At 54.4% G+C, this 23,086-nt stretch overlaps 6 protein-coding genes across 6 annotated transcripts in view; 4 read left to right on the plus strand and 2 right to left on the minus strand.

The window, feature by feature from the left end:
- Nucleotides 1–4,130, plus strand: part of VOLCADRAFT_83790 (uncharacterized protein) — a gene marked incomplete at its 3' end in the record, with an annotated part of 6,329 nt that extends 2,199 nt beyond the window's left edge. Inside the window, exons 6-11 of the mRNA XM_002956765.1 lie at nucleotides 850–950; nucleotides 1,187–1,395; nucleotides 2,019–2,294; nucleotides 2,623–2,767; nucleotides 3,396–3,497; nucleotides 4,053–4,130. Coding sequence (XP_002956811.1) covers nucleotides 850–950; nucleotides 1,187–1,395; nucleotides 2,019–2,294; nucleotides 2,623–2,767; nucleotides 3,396–3,497; nucleotides 4,053–4,130 — 911 coding nt within the window. The remainder of the gene's footprint in view (nucleotides 1–849; nucleotides 951–1,186; nucleotides 1,396–2,018; nucleotides 2,295–2,622; nucleotides 2,768–3,395; nucleotides 3,498–4,052) is intronic.
- Nucleotides 4,131–6,905: 2,775 nt separating this feature from the next.
- On the minus strand, nucleotides 6,906–8,709 carry VOLCADRAFT_67522 (uncharacterized protein; the record flags this gene model as incomplete). Its single annotated transcript, XM_002956812.1, has 5 exons — nucleotides 6,906–7,239; nucleotides 7,520–7,652; nucleotides 7,731–7,801; nucleotides 7,985–8,043; nucleotides 8,101–8,709. The coding sequence occupies 5 exons, from the start codon at nucleotides 8,707–8,709 to the stop codon at nucleotides 6,906–6,908; spliced, it is 1,206 nt and encodes a 401-aa protein (XP_002956858.1).
- Nucleotides 8,710–9,174: 465 nt separating this feature from the next.
- VOLCADRAFT_119533 (uncharacterized protein) lies at nucleotides 9,175–12,614 on the plus strand (the record flags this gene model as incomplete). Its single annotated transcript, XM_002956766.1, has 6 exons — nucleotides 9,175–9,258; nucleotides 9,842–10,036; nucleotides 10,482–10,591; nucleotides 10,771–10,927; nucleotides 11,799–11,930; nucleotides 12,423–12,614. 6 exons carry the CDS (start codon nucleotides 9,175–9,177, stop codon nucleotides 12,612–12,614), a joined length of 870 nt encoding a protein of 289 aa, XP_002956812.1.
- Nucleotides 12,615–14,153: 1,539 nt separating this feature from the next.
- VOLCADRAFT_107416 (uncharacterized protein) lies at nucleotides 14,154–18,725 on the plus strand (the record flags this gene model as incomplete). Its single annotated transcript, XM_002956767.1, has 7 exons — nucleotides 14,154–14,667; nucleotides 14,797–14,989; nucleotides 15,527–15,639; nucleotides 16,196–16,390; nucleotides 16,798–16,848; nucleotides 17,204–17,376; nucleotides 18,617–18,725. Exons 1-7 carry the CDS (start codon nucleotides 14,278–14,280, stop codon nucleotides 18,723–18,725), a joined length of 1,224 nt encoding a protein of 407 aa, XP_002956813.1. The 5' UTR covers nucleotides 14,154–14,277.
- A 496-nt stretch (nucleotides 18,726–19,221) lies between these two features.
- VOLCADRAFT_97880 (uncharacterized protein) lies at nucleotides 19,222–21,727 on the minus strand (the record flags this gene model as incomplete). Its single annotated transcript, XM_002956813.1, has 4 exons — nucleotides 19,222–19,479; nucleotides 19,870–19,932; nucleotides 20,815–20,949; nucleotides 21,311–21,727. The coding sequence occupies 4 exons, from the start codon at nucleotides 21,725–21,727 to the stop codon at nucleotides 19,222–19,224; spliced, it is 873 nt and encodes a 290-aa protein (XP_002956859.1).
- Nucleotides 21,728–22,673: 946 nt separating this feature from the next.
- VOLCADRAFT_97881 (uncharacterized protein) overlaps nucleotides 22,674–23,086 on the plus strand; it is a gene marked incomplete at both ends in the record, with an annotated part of 1,776 nt that continues 1,363 nt past the window's right edge. Inside the window, one exon of the mRNA XM_002956768.1 lies at nucleotides 22,674–23,067. Coding sequence (XP_002956814.1) covers nucleotides 22,674–23,067 — 394 coding nt within the window. The remainder of the gene's footprint in view (nucleotides 23,068–23,086) is intronic.

The following is a 23,086-nucleotide window of genomic DNA, read 5'->3' on the forward strand; positions in this document are numbered from 1 at the left end:
GTAGGGTGGGGGGGTTGGAAAATGACTTGGCTACCTGGTGGTGGCTTTTGTTGAGGATGGGAGGTTATGGGTTGAGGAGGGGAAAAAGGGGAAGAGGCATGTGTGATTGTTTGTTGAATGGGTTTTGGATTTGGTTACTTGGCGTTTTAACTGTGTTTTGTTGTGCACGTATTCGCAAGTTTTCGTCCCATTCCAGGAACAACAATAACAACCGTCGTTGTTACTCATCATTAGTACGGAGGTGGTTTAGGGATGATCTTCCGGTTGGGAGTTGGAATTTCGGTTATCTGATTATTACCTAGGATGGTGGAGTCGTGTGCACAGACCAGAACTGCACACAATCCTGGCACAGAATCTGTGAAGGGAGGCTCAGGCGATTGAGCACAGCTGGATTCACCAGGTCTTTGCGTTATGTTGCTGTGGGGAGGATTTGAACGGGAGAGTTATCGTCGGGAGGGTTCTCGGTTTTTTTGGAAGGCGAATGTGATTTACAACTTTAGAGTGCGGAAGAAGTGGGGGAAGTCCCTAAACCCTGTATACAAATTAACACATACCGAGGAACTAATTCCAAAAAAGGGAAGATGGTTTTTATGCGGGATGTCCGTACACTTATTCCATGCGGCTTCTCTCGGGCTCGTAAGAGCCTTCGAACACTGGAGACAGCTACTGAAGACGTGTACGTGTGTGCGGGGTGATGTGTTTTTTTCGCGGGATGTCAGGTCTGGTGTGCTGGTGGGCCGGGCCCCCTCCCGCTCTTCACTCCCTGCTTCCCCGCATCCAAAGACACACGTACATACATACATGCATGCATGCATTCAGACATACATACGCACGCACGCACGCACGCAGGCGTATCTAACCTGGTGCAGAAGGGCTACAAGAAGATCTCCCCCTTCTTCATTCCGTACGCCATCACCAACATGGGCGGTGCCCTCCTGGCCATTGACCAGGTATGTTTGTATGATTGTATGTTTGTATGTATCAAATGGGTTTTTCTCGGGGTAATGCAAGTCTAGTCTTGTGGGTTCCTGTGCGCGGGAGGGCGGGCGGGATGTAAGGGGTTTGAAGTGCAATCTTAACCACTACTACCAGTTTTTAGCTCGTAGTTCATCTTGCTTATTTACCAACCGAAATAAACGACCTTAACGATTGACCAACCAATCAACAAACTTGTATGAAATGCTAGGGCTTCATGGGCCCCAACTACTCCATCTCAACCGCCTGCGCAACCGCCAACTACGCGTTCGTTGCGGCCGCCAACCACATTCGTAACGGCGACGCTGACGTCATGGTGGCGGGCGGCTCCGAGGCGCCCATCATCCCCGTGGGGCTGGGCGGCTTCGTGGCCTGCCGGGCGCTGTCCACTCGCAACGATGAGCCCGTCAGGGCGTCCAGGTGAGCTGGTGTGTGTTTGTGTGTGTGTGTGTGTGTGTGGCCTTGGGGGGTTGGGGGAGCTTTGGGGGGGAAGGGTTGTCTGTGTGTTGTGTGGGGGGGGAGATTGGGGAGGTCGTGTGCGTGTGTGTTTCGTTGGATGACGTGGCCCGGTGGGAGTTGGAGACCCGGCGGGAATGGGGTTGGAGACCCGGCGAGTGTTCTTAGTGTCGTACTGAGTGTCGTGTGTGTATGTATGTGCATACGATTGCGGGGTTGGGGGATGGCAATGGAATTGTTTGTCTCCTCCTTTGGCCCCCCTTTCCCCCCATCGGTCTTTTACGGCTTGGGTCTCCGCTCTTATTTTAGTCTTGGCGGCTAGGTAGGTAGTTTTCCGCGGTCGTCATCACTCTACATCGTTCGGAGGACGGCTTCTTCACAACCGCCAACTGGTCGGTTCTGCTTTCTTCACATCCGCCGCAGCAGTCTTTCCTTTGCATCAGCTTCACTCGCTCGTTCCCCCCATCCGTCCGCTTATCTCGCCCTCTGGGAACCTGTACATACATACATACATACATACATACATACATACATACATACATACATACATACACATATATAGCCACATGCATTGTTCGTGTGCGCAGGCCTTGGGATTGCGACCGCGACGGGTTCGTTATGGGTGAGGGTGCGGGTGTGCTGGTGATGGAGTCCCTGGAGCACGCCACGAAGCGCGGCGCCAAGATCTACGCCGAGTACCTTGGCGGCGCCGTCACCTGCGACGCGCACCACATGACCGACCCGCGGTCTGACGGGCTGGGCGTGTCGACCTGCATCGAGCTGGCACTGAAGGACGCCCGGATCGAGCGGGAGCAGGTCAACTACATCAACGCCCACGCCACCAGGCATGTAGCCACCAGGCGGTCTTGGAGATCGCCACGATGTTGAGGCTTTCGTAACCCGTTCGTGGGGAGAACTGCTGGATTGCTTTGCTTTTTGTGACATCAGAGTTTCGACATCAGGGTTTAGACATCAAAAGAAAACAATCTTGTAGTTTCATTACCCCTCGCGCGCTCTTCCCCCCCCTCCGCCGCCGCGCAACCCCACCTTCAACCACTAACTACACTGCCACGCTCACACAGCAACTATCCACCCGCACCCTAATCCCATCCCCTACCCAACCCCACCACCAAACCCCTACCCAACCCCATCCCCTAACCACCCCCCACCTCACTCCACCCCGTCACACAGCACGCTGGTGGGTGACATTGCGGAGGTGAAGGCCATCAAGAAGGTCTTCCACGACACCAAACACCTCAAGATGAACGGGACCAAGTCCATGATCGGCCACTGTCTGGGGGCGGCCGCCGGTGTGGAGGCCATCGCTACCCTCAAGGTGGGAGGAGGGGTGCGGACGGATAGTGGGAGGGGTGGGGTGGGGGTTCAGGAGGGGTGAGAGGGAATGGGAGTTGCTCCCCGTGGTGTGTGTTTTTCAGGGAGGGTTAGGGGGGAGGGAGGGGGTAACAGTGTTTCGAGGATTCAGCGGTGCAGCACGTACATCAAATACAAATTGCGTGGGCTGGGCGGGGTTTTTTGCACTAGTTTGGGGTGTGGAATTATTTGGGGCGTTGCCAGTGTGTGTGTGCGTGCGTGTGTGTGCGTGCCTGTTAGTTGCTGTGGCGAGTGGGGTAATAGCGGGTGGTGGAATCCGGGGATTGAGGACGCCCGAGACGACCGCGGGGCTCAGGGAGTCTGCGGGGGCGTAGCTTGACGTCCACTTGCTTGGCGGTGGATAGCGGTCCATAGCGGTGGTTTTTCTTTGGGGTTTTTAAAGGTCAGTCTCCCGCTTCCGGAGGTCTACTGCTTCCATGGAAAGTGGTGATGCGTCCTCGAGGCGAAGTACTACACGTTCAACGGCGCCGTGCTGGTCAATTCTCGTGTGCCGTTTTTTCGGGATGTAGCACTCCGACAAAAAAAATTGTGTACTGTCTGTGTTTGTGTTCCCTATCTTGCCGCGAGGTCAGGCGATCGAGACCGGCTGGGTGCACCCGACTCTGAACCAGCACAACCTGATTGAGGAGGTGGTGGGCATTGACACCGTGCCCAACGAGAAGAAGCAGCACAACGTAAGAGGGGGGCGCTCTCTGCCCGCACGCGTGTGTGTGACACTGTTATGTATGTATGTGCGCATTTGGAGGGACTTGGTCCGATCCAGCAAATCTGTGTGTATCTGTGTGTTTGCGCAGACGGTGACGTGGCTCGGGGAAGCGTGAAGGAAAGGGGTGTGCCGGGAGTGTACGACATATCGTGCCGGGTTTCGTGTGCACAGGCTCCGTTGGGGCGGACACACCCTCTCAGACAGCGGAAAGAGGCCGGCAAGAAATGGTAGCCTGTTTAGGACTGTGTGGGTCCTGAGCTGGCTGCTATCTTTCAATAATCCCCTCCCCCACGCCAGTTATTACCTCTCCCCCGCCTCCACCGGCCTTCTCCCCCCCCCTTACACTGTTAACCAAACGTTTTGAAGATTCTCTAAAGCTATCGTTTTTACCCTCTTCCAATGCTGCCGTCTGTGTCTACCTTCACTTCTACATCACCGCTCGCCGTCGCCATCATCATCATCATCATCGTGATTATGTTTTTCCTCATCAACATCGCTCATCAACATCACAACAACACCACAGATCACTGCCGCCATCTCCAACTCGTTCGGCTTCGGTGGCCACAACTCCGTCGTCGTGTTCGCGCCCTTCCGCGAGTGAAGATGAAGATGAAGAAGAAGATTTTGTGAAGATGAAGAATGAAAAATGAAGAGAGGACAGGACGGAGGCGCAAAAAGGCAGAGGGCACACTGGGCATTCGGTAGTCTGTGGGAGTATGCGGTTATGAGAGTGGTGACGCTGGTGGCGGACGGGGTGTGTGTGCGCAACAAGGTGATGTGATGCGCACACTGGATTTGCGAGTGTGCTCAGACACAACGCATAGCGCAGTGAGCCGAGTCATCGAGGACTTTCTAGCTGTCTGGCCTTCTACCCCACCACCACTGATCTCGAGGACTGATCCTATTGTGCATTAGGGTCAGGATTGCCTGTGTCTACCGTCCTCTCTTCTTCGAGGGGTATGTGGAGGGAAAAGAACGAAACGGGGAATTGGATCATCCGCGCCCTCGAGCGGCATGTCGTGTGTAGTTGGTGGTGTGCGCACGTGCTTGATCTGTTTGTTTGCGCCGTCGCGTGTTAGTGACGGCGAAAAGCGGTTGGGCCGCCGAGCCTGGGGTCGGTGTTTCTCTACCCGGGCTTCTCCCGGGGGGGAGGATTATGAGGTGGTGTGCGTGGTGGGCAGACGGACTGACTTACAGACAGACTGAGGGAGAATGCTCGGTCCAAAAGGTGTACGTGCGTATCGCGCGGCTCTGTGTTGGCAGTCGGACCGAGGGAAAGTTGACGGGGAATGTTGCTGGAGGGCATCTAATTCCTCTTGTCAGCTCGTTTTTTGCCTGTTGCTCTGTTACTCCAGCGCCCAAATCGTACGCATCTTGCTCGCTGCGTGGCAACAGCTCGGGTGTAGCACTGAGCCGCTGGGGAACGTTTCGTACATCCGTACATTCACCTAAGAGTAGGATGAGCGATACTTAACGAGCGTGCTAAAAAGAGTGTAATGATTCAATTCTGGGAATGCGATGGGGCAGGAAAAGCGCAGGGCTTCTCTGCGTGTGTGTGTATCTTGTAAGCTCCGATGCAACTACCTGCCCTCGCTCTACAAACTCAGGCGCACCAATATACATACACACTTCCCTGAGAGCTGCTGAACGCTTGAAACGATTAAAGCTGTAAAGGTTACACACGGAGTATATTTCGTTTCGGAGTAATTTCATCTTGCTCAGAAAGACCGCGTCGTGGTGTAGAAAGTTCCTCCACAGAAGAAAAGGCGCACTCAAGCCAACACCGCCGCCACCGCTCCCGAACAGCAGCCGGCAACACTCCTGCCCCCCGCCACCCCCAATGCCACCGCCAACCTGCAATGGAAGCGCACCAAGTCCACCAATAAGATCGATGCTGTTGGTGTCCCCCCGGGGTTTGAGCGGCCTCATAATCCCAACGAGGAGATTGTTTGGCTGACTGAAAATGTGGTGATTTCAAGAGCTGGGCCTATGTACTTCAGGGCTCGACGACGGTCATCTGCTTTTTTTGCGACACACATAAGGAGAGTAACGCCACCATTTCCCGCACGAACTGGGATCGCTCAGCTTACACCCGGCACGAGGCCTCTCACTCCCACAAAGTGGCTGTAGACCAGTACACGCAGGATCAGCAGCAACAGCAAACTGACAAGCACCTGGCCATGACCGAGGTTGCCGACAATCCCTTGTTGGCTCTGTTTTGTGGCGCATACATGGTCCTGTACCAAGCCATGCCTTTCACTCACTTCCCAACGATCTGTGAATACATGGACTGGCTTAAAGTACCAAACATCACCGGCTTAAGCTCAACGAGGGTCTGTTTGTGAAGCTGAGTATGTCGGGGTCCTTGAAGAAGGAGGATGCAATGTTGAAGGGGGCAATGGCCAAGTACAAGTCCTCCACTAGGATGCACCTCTACACGCACATCGCCGATAAGGTCGAGAATATCCTTCACGACCCGCGCTTCAACCGCATGCGGTCGGCTTTGTGAGGATGGATAGCTCGGGGGGCGACTTCATGGCGCAAGAACTTGCTTGGCAACGAACCCTTGTCCCCCCCTGTAAAACGATCGGCCTGCAATGTGTACGGAACGTGGAGCCCTGAAATGCTGTCTCTTTTGGCGCCGGAACGCGCCAAAATGTTTTTTTTAGGTTTATTGACCGAAATTATGCCCTCCCGCAGCCGTAGAAACCGATTTGCCGACCTCTGGTAGAAACTAATATAACTGCCGTACTGCCAATATATTGGTGCTACGTGAATTGGTGGGAGGCCACCAATCTTGTGCTGGTGGAAAGCAGCTCTTAAGCATAATGGAAAAATTGCTTATTCACCAAATTGTGTAGCACTCATACGCTGCACGTCGTCAACACGTGGCAAATCAAGAAGCCAGTCCGCTACCTCGCGAGGGGTTCATAAGGCACGTGTTGCACCTAAGTCTGCATCACAACTGCATAAACAGGTCCTGGTCCTCACCAAAATTGCAAGGTACCACAAAAATCCCAGGTACCATTTCCATGCCCTTGCAAGAAACTGAAGCACCAATACATCGTGGCAGTACGGTAATTGGCTTTTTCTGTGATTCGTACAAGCGCAGACATCGTTGGCCTGGCAAATAAAATACATCACGGGCTAAAAATTAAAAAATCTTGATCAAACCATGAGATATTTTGGCCCCTTTTGCACCTTTAGGTCCTCCTACCTCTCTCCCCAAACGACACCCGTCTAATAGCAATGAAAACGCTCACACTCACACTCACACTCACGCTCACACTCACACTCACGCGCACGCGCACGCCTGAGGCGGTGTCGGAACCGGCGCCACCGCCGTCCCACTCTCCCACCCCCGTCCCGGGCCCTCCTAGACCTGCCTCAGCTGCCTCACGTAACCATCCAGAGCCTCCCCAAACGCCCGCCGAGAGAACTTCCCCTCCACATGCGCCCGCGCGCGGCGGCCCATCCCGACTGCCGTCTCCGCGTCCATCAGTTCAGCCATAGCGGACGCGAAGGCAGCGGCCGCTGGCGCGCACAGAAACCCCACAGCCCCATGGGTCACGCTCTCCGTGGGGCCGCCGCTGTCGCACGCCACCACAGGCCGACCCGCCGCCATGGCCTCCAGCGGCACAATCCCAAAGTGCTCATGCTGTGGAGTGTACAGTACGGCACGGCAGGCGGCCAGCAATAGCGTCCTCTGCCTGCGGTGGACACACGTGATCACAGTTCGCTGTGGGTGTAGATAGGGGCTCGGGTACGTTAGGCGTGCCGCGTGTGGGTTGCTCAGGTCGGGTTTCACTCTGTCGGGTGTGGTTTGTTGATCTGAGAGGCGCCCGAGAGGGCAGGAACTGGACTAATGATGGAACACGAGTAGGTTTCACCGAAGCAAGTGGTCCAGCAACATCAGCAGCAGCAGCAAAAGCACAGCAGCAGCAACAGCAACTCTGCAAAAACATCATTGCATTCCTTCGCTTATCCCACCTGTCCGTGAAGGATGGCATGAACCGCACCACCTCCAACAAACCCATTTGCCGGGCGGCTTCTCGAAGCTCTTTTAAGTACTCCACGTTCTCAGGAAGCCGGGGATCGTACCCGCCCGCCACCACTAGCCGTGCTCGCGGCGGCGGCGCCGCCGCTGAGCCTTCAGTAGCTGAAGGTACTGTCGCCATCGTCGACGTACTCTTCGTTCGACTCGTCCCCTGCCGTTCCCGCAGCTCGCATAAGGCCTCCAACGCGAGCCTGATGCCCTTCTTTCGCTCAAACCTATTTAAATAAATTGATGTGGAGACAGAGCACAGCACCAGTGCTCAAATTACGGGACCCCGAAGGCCCGTAGTTGGCAGCTCGTAGGGTTTCATGGTTCTGTTCTATTGTGTTGTCCGGGTGGTGCTCCCAACCTTTGAATGCCCGGGGTTTTGCATCCCTTTCCGTCTTTTCCTGACCCACCGGTTTATTGATAGGAACGTAGTGCCGCCGTCTATAAATTGCGCCAGTTCTGGTTCCAGCTCGCTGCGCCACTTTGCCTCAGCGTCCCGCAGATCGGACTCTGCAGGAATAGGGACGGCCGGGTACAGCACGCCGGGCTGCATGGCGCGCGCAGCGAGCCGGCGAAACGTCTGTGCAAACACGCTGCGTGTGTACTTGCTGTTGACCAAGATGAGGTCCGCCGCGCCGGTCGTAGCCTCCTCCAAGTAGTCCAACGGAGCACGGTAAAGCTTTTTAAGGAAAGATTCGCGTTTTGTAAGGAGTAGGTCTGGGAAGTGGCAATAGAAGAGCACTTTGGTGCTCGGCATGAGCAGCTTGACGATCGGGACGACAACCGCGACCTGATCGGCAATGACCACGTCGTATGCAGCTTTCGGTCCAGGTTTGTAGCAACGCCAGGCGATGTGCAGGGCGACGAGGACGCAGCGCACGTACGCGCACAGCGCGAGCATGCGACCATAGACATGGCGGGGAAACCAACTCCCGGCGGTGAACACGGCAAAGCCGCCCGTTTTGGTCTCCTCGAAGCATCGTTTCGGGTCATAATAGGCTGTATACATGTCGACATGATTTCCGCAGCGGACTAGCTCCGTCGCTGCATCAACGACGAGTCGTTCCGCACCCCCGATGCCTAGATCAGGGTGGATAAAGGCAACGCGGAGGCCATTTTTTGCTTTGGGAGCCATGATCATACCCGGGGCCAATTTCGTCACGGTTCAATACGATATATGAAAGGTTCCTACTTTTGTATCCATGACGCATTACGTTTTCAAAAGGCGGATTATTAGGTTGGTAGCATTGCTATAAAAGATAAAGCCCTTGTCGAAGCCACAAATGGAAAACTACCCTGGTTTCGGAGTCCCGCGATGAAAGCCATGGAACTTGAAGGTCGACACTCTCTTCTAAAGTATGTTACTCATTTCTTAGGTTGATAAAGCGACATTTCTTTTTTATTGTCTGCTATCGTTGCGGGCACCATTGTGCACTTCTGGCGCAAAAGGATGGCATCAAGCCTGACAACAGGACCTGGAATGCGAGGGACGAACGCATGCCGACGACGAAAACGCCCAGCCGACCCAGCAGCCTGCCCTTACGTAGGAGCCTTTGGTGTGCCATCTGGACGCCCTCAACCACGGCGCGCTGCTAGCACGATGCCACCACCGCGCGCCGCGGTCACCCACAGCGCAGCGCAGCTGCTACTCTCGGCGTTCGTTTCCCCCGTCTGTTTCAACCAGGTAGGGGTGATCTGGTTCGGCTCTGGCGAGGGAGGGCAGCAGGTCCTCTACGCCCTCAGTGCTGCCTGCGGGAGCGCCGTGTCACCATTTAACCTTCGTGTTTCTGTAACTGAAGTGCGACTGCGCCCTGTCTGTCTCTGTGTCCCTGTGTGTTGGAATTGTGTTAAGGTTGGGGATAGATGTACACACACGCACAGGTTTGTCTCACACATACAACCCGGCCCCAGCCCCAGGTACGGCCCCGGGTACGGCCCCGGCCGGGGCCTGCACACATTAACTAATGTGTAGCCTATTTAATAATATATCCCGGGGGGGTTCAACATTCTCCCCGGCGTGTCAAGTCCACCTTTCCACAGCAAACCTGACTACAAAGTTGATCTCGGTTGTAAACAGTTCCCGGTAATACCTTTAAACTGCCACCTTCGCATGTCAATAGCATTGTGGCCCCCCCCCCGTCAACCCTGCCGGCCCTGGTGGCCCTGTTGTTGGCCAATTGTAATAATTTAAAAATGTTGCTTGCTTCATACCTTCCAAACTTCTTCCCTCCACACCACCCGGGGGCCCTATGCCCGGTGGCGTCCAGGTCTGCCAGCAGGACGCCGACCGCGCCTTCCTGTTGGCAGTGGCGGTGCCGCTGCTGGCGGCGGCAGCGGTGGTGTCGTACTTGATGCGCTCCCCGCCGGCGGAACTTACGGACAGCGGCCGCGTGTTTGAGGACCCCAGTACGGGGACGCGCTTCGAGGCACCTGAGGGTGTGGTTCCGGAGCGAGATAAGAATGTGGGCCATTGGGTTATTGGTTTCGGTGGGATCCTGGTCCTTTTGTGGGCTTTTCTTAACATGCTCCTCGCTCTGTCTGTCTGTCTGTCTGTCTGCCTTTCCCTTCCCCAGTCTGTCTGTCTGTCTATCTTCCCGATTCCTCGCTTTGTCATGTGTTCCCCTTCCTCGCTCTGCGCCTCTACCTGCTTGCCTGTCCCCCTCTCCTCCCCTCCCCACACTCTTGCCCTGGGGCAGCAGCTTCACTCGTGTGTGGTTCGTCTGCCCCCCTCTCCTCCCTCCTGGGTCGATGTGACAGCACATGACACCGCTTAGGACTCACTGGGGCCAGTTTCGGACTTTTCGGACGCCTTCCGGCAGTCAGGCAGCTCATTTCTGTGTTTCTTGCATCACATGATTTCCCCTTCCTCGGTGATCTCTCTCCCCCCCCACCCCGCGCCATTGAAAGGGCGAGTTGGCTTTCCGCCCCATCAGCTACACCCCCTGGCCGGTGGATGAGGGAGTGGAGGGGGAGCGGGTGCGCCTCGCGGTGGGGCCCGTGGGTTCCAGACAGCTCAGGTGGAGTCCAGGGAGGGGGGAGGGAGGGAGGGAGGGGTGATGGTTTCGGAGGAGCCATGTAGAAGAGGAGCGGCTTAGGTCGTGGGCGGTAGCTGTTCTTTGCGCAGAGTCATTCATACTCATACGGACACACTTAAGTTCGTGCGTATGTGCCGTAAATTGTCGTACCATCGTCTCAGGACATATGTCTTCGCCCGTGTTCTGCCAGTCCCGTCCGACATCCTCACCGTCACGTTGCCGCGGCCGTTGGGTGTCGTACTGGAGTACGAGGAACGGTTTCGGAGGGCGACTGTCGTAGACCTGATTGAGGGCACCTACGCCGACCAAAGGCGGAAGGTAAGTTAGTTAATTCGTGTGCGTGTCATTATAATTTGTACGGCGTGGTGTTTGAGTTGTACGGAATTTTTACATGCCAGAGGAGAGATTCATGAACGGGAAGGGCAGACAAGTGTGGATGAATTTCGGATGATGCAAGCAGGCAGGGGTGTTGTGTGACGGATCACAATTACCGCATTGGCTCTGTGTGTGTGGAAGGCTGTGGTTGCCGTACAAGACGTTTTTGTTTTTGTTGTTGTTGGTAGTGGTGGTGGTGTTCAGGGGGGTTCTGTCGGTGCGCGCATAGCCTTGCAAAGGTAGATGGGTGTGGGTTGGGGATGCGGGAAGGATGGATGGATAGATGTGGAACGATGCCCGCCTAGTGTTTTATCGAAATCCACATACAGATCGTGATCTGGTATAATAGATAGGGACGGTCCCCACGGACCATATTTAGGGCACTAGTTATGTATTTATACGAAAAAACGTTTTTTGCTTGGGCGAAAACATCGTTTGAAAACCTGGCGTAAAGCCCGGCGGGCACCCCGTCACGAGTATCAAGTCCTAGACGCACGTGAAAGGAAGCCCGGAAGACTTTTGCCCGTGTGATCTGAGAGGTCCAAAATTGTCCTGGCCAGCTAACGACCGGGGTACGACAACTGAAATGCCTGATGTCCGTGTTCTTTTCTTTGCCTGTGGGGGCCTGTGAGCTGCTGCTGGTGGGCGGTGGATGGCCTGCTTATTTCCATTTTCGACGCTCCAACGGTTCATTCCGATGCGGGTTTGTCTATAAGCGGTTTGGAATGCGATTTTTTACTCCGGAATTTTTTACTCCTGATTTTTTTACTCCTGATTTTTTTACTCCTGATTTTTTACTCCTATCTGAATGCAGAAAGCCGCGCTCAATTCCGATCTCGTCAAGGATGCCGTACTTCCCGGGGACGTACTGCGCGCCGTGACGGCGACCAACTTTGTGTACCCCACCCGGGCGCTGTTCGGGGCAGCTCCGCCGGAACGGCACATTGTGAGTTCGAAATCGTGGATTCATTCCTAGATTTGAATCTTGGATTTGGATATGGTAGGGGTAGTCGATTTGGGCAGTTTCCGAGAGCAAGGGTTTCTCCCCTGGAGTCACTGTTCGCTTTCCGCGCGAGTTTGTACACCGTACACCGTGGAAGGGGGCAAAGGAAAAAAGTGTCTATCAAGATTAAGTGGAGGGGGAGGGTTAGGATGTGACCGGGAAGCTGCCAGAAAGGGATGAAGGGGAAGGGGAGAAAAATAGAAATATTCCGCCTCGGTGTGTACGTCGCATCATGCCGTACATTGTACGGTAAGCGGAATTCCTGACGAACTCCAGTGCCCGCGGGTGCGGCGCCCAGTGTACGGCACCAGTATGGCCTATCCGCCACCATCACCGCTGCCGTTACGACACAGCGCTGTTGCCTGCTGGTCACTCGCCACACCAGCATGGAGCGCCATTACCTTTCTACATTCTCCGTTATCCCCCATACGACAGCATTATTGTCTCCGATTGTTTTTAATTACTCAGGTTGTGTACGGCGCTGACAAGCAGAGCTGGTCGTCCATCTGTGGCGCACTGAAGCGGGGCGAGGCCAGGGATGGTGACGTCACTCTGGTTCTGGAGCGCCGCCGACCCCGACCCCCGAAGGAGCCTAGAGACGGTTCGGCGCTGGACATATTCGCATGAGAGGGGTGAGGGTGAGGATTAGTGTGAGGATTAGTGCGAGGGTGAGCGTTGGTTGCTTGCTGCTGGGATGTTTAGTTGCGCTGTGATGCGTGATGTGTGTATGTATGCATGTATGTATGTATGTATGAATGCTCAAATCAGGGAACAAATGGAGGGCGTAGGATGGGTGGGACAATACCGCGAGCATGCCGTCGACTGGTCGTATGCCGGGGGCCAGGCGGCGGGAGGGCTCCTGCTGGCTGTAGCGCTGACTTTGGCGCCCACCTAGGTCCGCGAAGTCTTCAAGTGAAACATGGAGAACAATGTGGAGCTGAGGGGGCAGCCTTCTTTGACCCCTTGAACAGAGTCCAAAGGTTCCCCCAGCCTACCGTTTTTGCTTTCATGCGCGCACCTGCTCTCGTGTAACAGGCCTTCAGAGCCTTCAAGCATTGCGTCATGCATGCCGCGCTCCTTTCGTCTCTCTTTTAAGCCAAACTAGGCGACATGGAACCGGATCAGAAGCTTTCTGAAGATCAACCGTCAGTCGCAGAGCGGGGATGTATTTTCAGGGCCATTCGTGTGCCGGTCAGTGAGGTGCAGGAGCAAGAGCGGGTTGTGTATGGTGCCTATCTTGGGGCGGAAACCGCCCTGCAGCAGGGACCGTGCGCTGGCAGCCTCAACCCATTTGCTAAACACGGCGCTCCAAAACACGAGCATAACACTTCGCCAGGGCTACACACACCGCAAGACCACAATAGTTGCTCTTATCGTACAAATCGCTCTTTTTGTGAATTGGCGTCAAGCAAGACATTCCAAACTGGCTGGCGTAGTCCTCCATACTACGGATGTGTTCGAAGGCCAATGAATGAAGGGGGCAAGATCATTAATGGAGTGCCTGTTCATCTCTCTCCTGGCATACTTATATAGCATTCCGCAGGCACGCGATCGAGCCCATCAGATTTGTTGTTGCGGAGAGACTTGATCGCAGATACCACCTCCCCCAGGTTGATTGGTTAGTTCAGCTCCGCAGCTGGATCCACACGTTGCCCCCGCACACCCGTAGTAACGTCCCAACCCCGACCATCACCTCTAGGCATGCCATTAATGTAGCTCATGATCGCGTCTGCGTCCTCATCCCTAGAAACAGTCGCGCCATCGTTAAACAAGTCTGTGAAGTACCCCCTCCAACTGTCAACATCCACCACGGGACACTCCTCCTGAATGGACGAGTTAATTAACTGCCCCAATCCCTTGAATTACTATTGCAGAGACGCAAGAGATCCTTGAAATGCTTCACCCGATAGGCTCCTCGCGCTTCCCTGAGCAACCGCTGATATTTCGTACGCAAACGACTAAACTCTGATTTTGCCGTATGGCCGCTGAGTAAACCTTCAGCCGCATCCGTGCTTTTGCGATTATGTGATTATGATCTTGCTGGTTGACTACGTTGACGACCGTTTTAGCTCGTACAAATGTGATAACCACCGCTGTACATTTTGTCAAGTCGTTTGACCCGTATCGGAGGACCTACGTCTTAACCCGCTTTGTATGTTATATGGACTTGTGACTTTCTCATCGACTTGCGTTGTGGCTGGCTGAGAATTGGACTTACGGAATTGTCACCCGCCGCCTGTTCGGTGGACTTGTTTTTATAATTTGGTCGGTTGCGGATTGAATAATTAAAATGTCGGGACCTGGCGAGATGTTGACCAAGCGCGAATTTCTCGAAATGACCGGCCTCATCCTCAAGGAAATCCTCAATCCTCAAATGCTGCGGTCTGCCTTAGAAACGGCGGCAGTCAAGCTGAATATTCCCGATTCTAACGCCCTTGTGGCCGCGATGCTTGCGGTAGACAATGGTGCCTCTGGGCGCGGCAGGGAGACAACGGACAAGAAGGAGAAGACAAAAAGGAGCTTGACTCCTTACAACATGTACGTCTCCTATTTTTCTGACTTCGCCGCCCACTACGGCCGCCACCCTACCATCGCGAAAGTTAAGGCCGAGAACCCCACAGTGAAGTTGGGCATGGGGTTTTGCTCCGAGTTTTACAAGACTCTTTCACAAGAGCAAAAGGTGCGGAAGCTACTGACGGACCACCGTGCTTTTCCCCTGTACGTTATCGCAGCTTCCCTAACCCGCTGGATCCAAACCCCCGGCTTCGCGCTTAGCGCGTGATTCAACGCCCGTCTCTTTTCCCCACAGGACTGTGTCATGGATACGTTTAAAACCTTCCTAGCGGAACACGGCGCCAAAGGCGAGGCTGACGCTGCTGGTTCTATCCTGAGCGCTTTCAAGAAGTACGAGGCGATCCATCCAGCGGCCAATATTGCCAAAATTATGGGGCTTGAGGCGCGCGACGATTACAAGACGGACCCAGCCCAGATGCGACTCGAAGGTGCGCCCCTGTCCATTAACCTGAAAGCCAGGTAACGGCGGCGGTTTTGGGATACTACTGCGATTGACGAAGCTGGCAAATCGAAACGGCACGATGCTTCTTCTCGGGGCTTCCTCGCCCACAGCGCCTGTTCCTATCTTTACAAATTTCACCCTATTTACTTACAATTTTCACCCTATGCATTTTGCCCTAAGTCCACCTTCCCACAGCCACCATATCATACAACCACCATATCATAAAACTCCGATGCTGCATCGTGCTGTCACCAGCCGCATACACATGCAACCACACCAACACTTTCCTTTTCCCGTCTAAAGTACGTTAAGGCAAATGCCTCTGCTCTGGGTTTACCCTTGCCCTTGTGTGCCAGCTTCTGTAATGAGCCCATGTAGGGGCAGCATACGACAGTGTGTTGCTTTGCCGTTATTGCCTTGTTTGAAATGTGTCGTATCGTGTTGGAATGTGGATGGACCCGACCTTAAAAGATGAATTTCTTTGCTAAACTCGCTGCAATCCAAACCCCAATCCCAACCCCAGCGGCGGAGGCACGTCGTCTCGCGGACGGGGGAGGGGCTGGTGCACCCACGCCCACCCCCTTTGGAACCGTCACTAAGCTGGATTTCGGCAACGGCCACCACCGCAGCGAACTGGTGAGCAAGGGCAGGGAAGCGAAAAACAAGAGGGGAAGAGCGAAGGGGAAAGAGCGGATGAGGCAAAGTTGTGGCAAAGACGGGCGTTGAAAATAGGTGTAAGGAGGTAGTTACAGCGACGGATCAAGTTGGCATGGGGAATGGATCACGCGAACCAGCACCGCGAAAGGGCCCCTATCCTTTCACGCGTAAATCAAAACCTCTAATAGCTCAGATATTACATCAGCACATCGTTCTTGCATTCAAATCCTTTCCATTCGCAAACATCGAGTTGGTAACTCCATCCATCCATCTATCCATAATTGCACTTTCATAGGCACATCAATGAAACCTGGGCAAAAGAGGTGATGTGGAGGTTCAACCGTGCGCTGCCGCCGTCATTGCAGTCTTAGATATCAGTGGCATTTCAATAAACGACACTAGGCGTCCTTACACGCGGCTTCGAACCCCAGGACTTCGCCATTCGTGTAGCATTACTGTGACGTCCCCAGTGTGCACTCTGACCAGTGCCCTCGCCACCAAGCACATGTGTGCACTCTTGACTGCCCCTCGGCAGGAAGCTGGACCCACGCCGGGTGCCGAATTGAAATCGGAGGTCAAGGAGAGGAACAAGGACAAAAGCGAGAAGAAGGCCAAGCGGAAGGCGGAGCAGCTGGATGCGGCCGCGGCTCCCGACGGTGGTGCTGTTGGGCTACAGCTGGATGGGACAACCGTTTCGAAGAAGCAAAAGTTGGACGAAGAGGGCACGGAGGTGGGGAGGAGGGTTTAAGCAGGGTGCTGTTGTTGATCCGGGTTGTTGGGGTTGGCGGCGAAAGGGAGATTTGTCAAAGCAAGGTAGGGCACGCGGCTCATCAGTGTATGACCGCGTTGCTTTTGTAGAAGCTGTGATTGGCGGTATAACAGGAAGATATCCTGGGCGGAAGAGGGGTCGTTACTCCCATCGAGAAAGTGGGATGAAAGGAAGGTTGAGCCGCTCGTGTCAAGTGGCGTAGTTCAGCATCAAAATGTTATGCTGAAGCCCACATGGCTGCCCGTCCAGGCACGTTTACGCTTGCGCCACCACCGCTACCGTCACCACCACGTAGGCGCTTTTTTTTCTCTTTTCCATCACCTTAACAAGCCACTGGCGCTTCTGGCGCTGTTACATCGCCCGCACAGGCTAAGTCCAAGAAGGAGAAGAAGGACAAGGGGGAGAAGAAGGACAAGGCGGTGAGGACTGGGGCCCAGGGCGGGTGCAGATGGGGTTGAGGACTAAGGCCTAGGAGCGGGCGGGGCGCGTCCGGATTGGGTAGTGATGGAGGTTTGAAGAACCCGTGACCTGGTTTGGGGCGGCTAACAAGGCAATATGGGCTTAGAGTCGGACTTTGGGGTCCTCTCTGCTTCTTGTACTGTGAAATGGGGTTGGCTTGCTGATTGACGAAGTCGCGTGTGCAAGGTCTGTCAATACTTGCGTGCGGTATGCTGCGGCTTTGCGTTTTCCGGGAATGATGGGGTTTTGAATTCATGTATGAGCTTAATGCATCAACCCCAATGTTTCGCGCCGCCTGGTGATGTGTTGTTTCAGGAGACAGCTCCAGCTACGACCGGGAAGGACAGCGTTAAGAGCGAAAAGAAAAAGAAGGATAAGGGTGACAAGAGCGAGCAGAAGCACAAGGACAAGGGCAAGGAGGAGAAGCACAAGGAGAAGAAGAGCGAGAAGAAGCACAAGGATAAGCACGTGCAGCAGGTGTTGCCTCTGTAGGTTTGTGGAGGAAGCGAGCGGGATGGCGGTGACTGCAGCGTCCGCAGCGGAAGAGCAGCAATAGTATCAGCTGCAGCCGGGGTTGGGGAGTGTGTGCGGGGTAGAACCGTCAATGATGATGTGCATCGGCTGCAACTCCCAAAGGGGGGAACCGGGGGGAGGGGCGCAGCTTCCAGCGCAGTGGGGGTCAGTCAGGAGCACAGTGGAGGATTTTCCCGCCCCGTCAGTGTCGAGGGGCAGGTCGGAATGGCTGGCGTGGGATGGCGACGTTTTTGCTGACCATATGGATGCTAGGAGCCGGCGGGAGAGGGGGAGCGTCCACCTTGAGACGGATTCACGCACTGACGGTTAGGACGTTGGGCTGGTATGACACGTTGGACGCCGGCATTTTAACGGTCGTGATCATTTAGGTGGTTGTCTACAAACGCTGACCAGACGATGCGATGTGTGCCAGAGCGGTTGGGTGGCGTTAAGGACAATGACATCCGACACCATCTGTGCATCACATCACGTCACGACACGGACGTAGACAGCGGGCTCAGCTTCTAAGCAAAGCTAAGGGTTGAGTTTGCGCTTGGGATCGGGACCTAACCCCGGCGGTGACCTGTCTCTTCTCTTTCGTTTTTTTCCTTTCTGGCAGGTTGCGCGATAGTTGCTGGTTGACAGCTAACCTGGGGGACTTTTATGACTCTACAAACCGAAACTCACTTGATGACGTATACAGACGTTTGCGCTCCTCTTATCTTCTTGATGACATGCACATTCTGTGTTTGGGGACACCTGCCACACCAAGAAACACCACCAAGCAAGGGCGGGTGGATAGAATCGAGCTGTGGATCCATCATTGTATTTTGGTTTCGTGGCTACATCTTGGACCTCTTTGTTTTGACGTTTTTATGTCACAAGAAAGCTTTTCCATTCTCCTTTTACATTCTTCAGGGCGATGGTCGGTGCTGCCAGAGAGAGGAGGTGGTTTGATGGGTGCATGTTGCTCTGGTGGGGGTCACACACTCGCACCTTGTCTGTAAATCCACCTAACATCCACCTAAAAGGGGGGGTACGGAATCTGATCCGATTACAAGTGGCTTTTCCTCGACAATCAGGAGCAAGTCTGAACCATGACAATTGACAACTGTGTACACGTTGTCCCAGCGCCGTTCGTCTACGTCATATCATGTCAGCACAGAACATAAATACACCCTTATCGACCTCATATGGTTTGCTGTGCTGCCCCAGCAATGAAGAGAAGCTGGACGTCCAGGTCTGCAAACAGGCTCGCACCTTCAAAGACGATGTGGCCAGTGGCATGGCGAGCACTGATGAGAACACCTACTATAGTACCTGATATATTACAAAAACCTAACATTTACCTGCAGGATCTTTTCCCAACAACTGGCTAACTTGTTAAGGCGTGACACAACCTACCCCGTGCAACGACTATTACGAAAAGGACTCAACAGCACGGCATGGCAGCCATGCCAAACCCCGAGCCAAAGCCGAACCTGAGCCTCTGCCCACCAGCACGTAGCCCATGGGCTGGCCAGTCCCACACTGAAGGCCAGACATACCCCGAGCACGGAGACTGCTATAGCCCATTTACTGCTCGTGCGAACCATGCTGAGGCCCAGTAGCGCCTTGCTGCAGGCAGCTGGCAACCACTGACAGCCAGCCCTCGCCCATACACATGCTTCATCCCGGCAGCACTTTCTGCAACAGCTCTGTGCTGACATAACCAACTGGCCATCATACAACAAACATCGGTGGTATACTGCAGTCGAGCAGTGCCATGCTGCAGCCGGCCAGTACTGCTGCAACCAAGCTCTGGTCCCACACTGCTGGCACTACACTGCAGCAGGCCTTTGCTGCCAAAGCAACCCAGTGCTGTCACCGCCAGCTATGCAGCCAGTCGGCGCTGGTACCAGCAGCCAGCCCTTGTGTCCAACACAACAGGCTCTAAACTGCAGTGGGCCATTGCCGCTTTTGTTAGCCAGGCCTGCCACGCCGCCAGCACTATCAGCGCGTTCAACAGTGCCAGCCGGCGCTGCCACCTCCAGCCAGCCCTCATGCATCGCAGACGCTATACTGCAGCCAAGCAGCACCTTGACGTAGCCAGCCGGCGCTGCCACCTCCAGGTAGCCCACTGCCTTGCATCGTCAGCACTATCTTGCGGCCCAGCAGCCCCAGTGTTTGCCACCGCCAGCCCCCCACTTGTTCTGCAAACCTGGGTATCAGCTGCTGGAGGGGCCGGTTATTGTGTCAGCATGGCGGTCCTGCAGCGCTCGCCTGCAACACTAGCTGCATCCGCAATGCCGTGTTTTCCTGGGGAAGCAAGCAGTGATGAAGGTACCAAATGCTCCCTACTCCCTGCTCTGGTCCCACACTGCTGCCCCCTACTCGTTCTCCAAACCAGCACTATGCTGCAGTCCATTCGACCGGTGCTTGTCGCAGCTTTGCGGTTTTACAGTGCACACATGCAGCGCCTGTCGCACCTGCATTAGTGCCACCGCCGCCGCGGCCAGCTTTGCGGTCTCCACCGCTAAGTTAGCGATTTCCTGCAGAGGCTCAGCTGAGGAGGCAAGCACATGATGAAGGCACCCAAACTGTAGCAGCCGGTACACAGTACGGTGCTATAAATACGCGCAGAGCGCGACCGCCAGCAACTCGAGAGACCTTTTCAGCGGTCAGCTGCTACATTTGGTATCGAGACCTCGTGAAAATTCACGATCCTGAAGTCGTCGGTTCAACCCCCACCGATCACGTTCGAGTGGTATTTCGGGTGTGGCAACTCAGTGAGCGACTATCGCACAAAACTATAAAATAAAAGTAGCTGAACCGACTGGACTGTCTCTGTGCCTGAAAAACCTGAAGGCTAGGCGCATGTGAAGCGGGCACATGACGTGACGTGGGCTTGGTCACCCCACTGCCCGAGGGTAGGAGAAGGTAGGCACAGGCTGGCGGTATACGAGGCTCTAAGGGCCCGGGACGGTTCCCTTCAAAGGGGGGGGAATGTAGCAGCCGGTACACAGTACGGTGCTATAAATACGCGCAGAGCGCGACCGCCAGCAACTCGAGAGACCTTTTCAGCGGTCAGCTGCTACACAAACGCTTTAAACATCACCATCCCATTTAAACCTTGACACAAGGCAGGTGACTTCAGCAAAGTGCTGTTGAACACGGGTCACACAATCCACAGTACAACAGTACAAGACCAGCACCGACTGTTTTGATAAAGGAGGAGAACACACCACACAGCATCGGATCATGGTATGACTACTGGCGCCCCGTCTCGCACCAGTGGAGCTCAGCCTGCTATACAAAATGAAGTGAACACAGTTGCCGCTGTCTGACGTGGCATACAACTGCCTTGGCATCGAACAGCACCGCAGTCACTAAAACACAACAGCCTTGGCATTGCTTGTAGGCAACTACCACACCTTGGCATTCACCAGGGACTGCTTGACCCAGCTCTCCGTCTGCGAGTTGATCACTTCCTGGCCAGCATCTTGGCGTGTTGGCAGCTCCCGCAGGTGCAGGCCGGGGTACATGATCTGCAGTAACTGTTGCAGCACCTATGGTGGCGCAGGGAGGGGCAGCACTTATTATACACAACCAGAAATGGGCAGGCAAAACATTTTTAAGGTTGATGTTCAACTGCAATATGTGTTTGGTGGATTGCATTATGACATAAAAGCTTTGAAATGAGGATGGCATACGCGCAGATGTGAAGTAACAAGATACGAGCACTTTCATGACAGATCAGTGTAGGGATAAGGCAAGTTTGGCAAGTTTGGCAGAGGAAAAGGGAAGGTCGCACACAAGGTCCTATGGACCCCACACCACTACCCAGCGTTTCACCAGCGTCTTTCCACGGATTTGGTGCCCTGACACACACACATCCTTATGTTATCCTTATGGCTTCATCCCACACACCTTGTAGTAATTTGAGTTGTCAGTCGTCTGCATGCCAGCATGGATCTCCCCATATAGCTGTATGGAGTACACATACAAGCTTGCTTTGGCCCACATCGGGCTGGCAGCTGGGTCCTGCAGCACAACCGAAGTTGGCGCCTGTGCAGCTGCTGCTGCTGCACCCTGCTCATTTGTTTGCGGCTGTGGCCCTGCATGCTGGACCTTGGCAAAGTACCATGTCTGCATGTCCGTGAGCAGCACCCACACTGGTGCAGTAGCCAGTGGCTGCCATAAGTGCTTTGCAACATCCACAGCTGCCTTCACCTCCACGATGAGCATGGGGGTGCAACGCTTGGACACAACGCTTGCCATCAAGGTGTTGGAGCACACTTTCCGCATCGAGTCAGGGTGGGAGCAGACGAGGACAAACTCGGACATTCCTGCGGCAGCAGAAATTGTGCAATGAGACTAATGGACGTGAACAGTCATGTAGGGACAGGTGCCTCACTCCCAAGAGCAATGGCCAATGGCCTTGGGTGTATGGTCAGCTGCGTGTCTTAGAATGGTCCAGAGCATTATACGTGACTGTAACATGTGACTGTAACATGCTCCATGGGCATTGGCTTGGTAAAAAAGAAACTCACAGCTGTGCTGTCGTGCCTGAGCAATTAGCTCACAGCCTCTGTGGTGTTGTACATCATAAAGTCAATGCAGTAATTATTTGCTCCAACCAGAACCACAACACTTGACCATGAACATAAAATGATGGTGCATGAAACAACGAGGCCAGGCCACAACTTTCATCCCACAGCCTTACTGCGCCCCCTTGCATACCTTGTGGCCAACAGCCCTTCCAAGCTCTCCTCAAAGCCAGCATGCAGCAAAAGCAAAGGGGTTAACGTAGTACTTAGGCATGCATAGCAGTATGTAGGTAATAGGAGAGGCAGACAGTGGTTCTGCTGTAAAGTTGTGACTTCTCCCCTGTGACTGCAGGGCTGGCTTTCGTTTGCTAGTGTGCAGGTATTGTAACAACTTCGGACAGCGGCAGTGGCAACACCCCCTCTAGCCTCCAGATTGATGGTGTGAGCATGCCACCAGCAGGAAGGCATGCCACCAGCAGCAAGGCTGCACAGTGATGTTAGGTAATCCCGCCATGCAATAGGCTAGTTGGTGAGTGGCAAGAGAGCCTCTGCAGAGTCAGGCCTCCAGGGCATGCTAGGGCTTTGGATGCCTGCCACAGCAAGCAGACAGGCAAGTGAGGGTGCAAACAGAGCATAGCCCTGGCTGTGCCTGTGTTACTTTCCTGAGTGGCTGGCGGTTGGCCAGCACAACTGAGGTGTGCCACATATAGCACACATGCACATGATGCACATGACATGCATGCATGATAGGGTCAACCAGGTGGAGGTGTCGGCAAACCAGATGGGTGCAACGGGTCCTTCCAATATGCCCATTGCAGAAATCGCAAAAGCTACTGCTGACAGGTCCTAAGGCTGTAATCCAGCCTCTGAGCCAAGAGTGGCCCAAGTACATTATCTTCTGGGAGCTGCTTAAGGACCTGCTTTCATTCCAAGCACTGGACAAGCTGTTCGGTGTCTTCGTTGGTGGTGATGATGAGGCAAGCGAAGATGCCAACATGGGCGACGAGAAAGATGACAAGGAAGATGATGTGAAAGATGGCAAGCATGGTATGTGGGTTGCACAGGAGTCGGCAGACTACAACGGGTCCCTGCACTGTTCATCAGTCCAGACCTGCCTTGAAATCCCCAACCCTACAGGTCGGGGATCCTCTAGAGT

The sequence above is a fragment of the Volvox carteri genome (genome assembly GCF_000143455.1).
Source record: "Volvox carteri f. nagariensis unplaced genomic scaffold VOLCAscaffold_65, whole genome shotgun sequence".
Taxonomy (NCBI): domain Eukaryota; kingdom Viridiplantae; phylum Chlorophyta; class Chlorophyceae; order Chlamydomonadales; family Volvocaceae; genus Volvox; species Volvox carteri.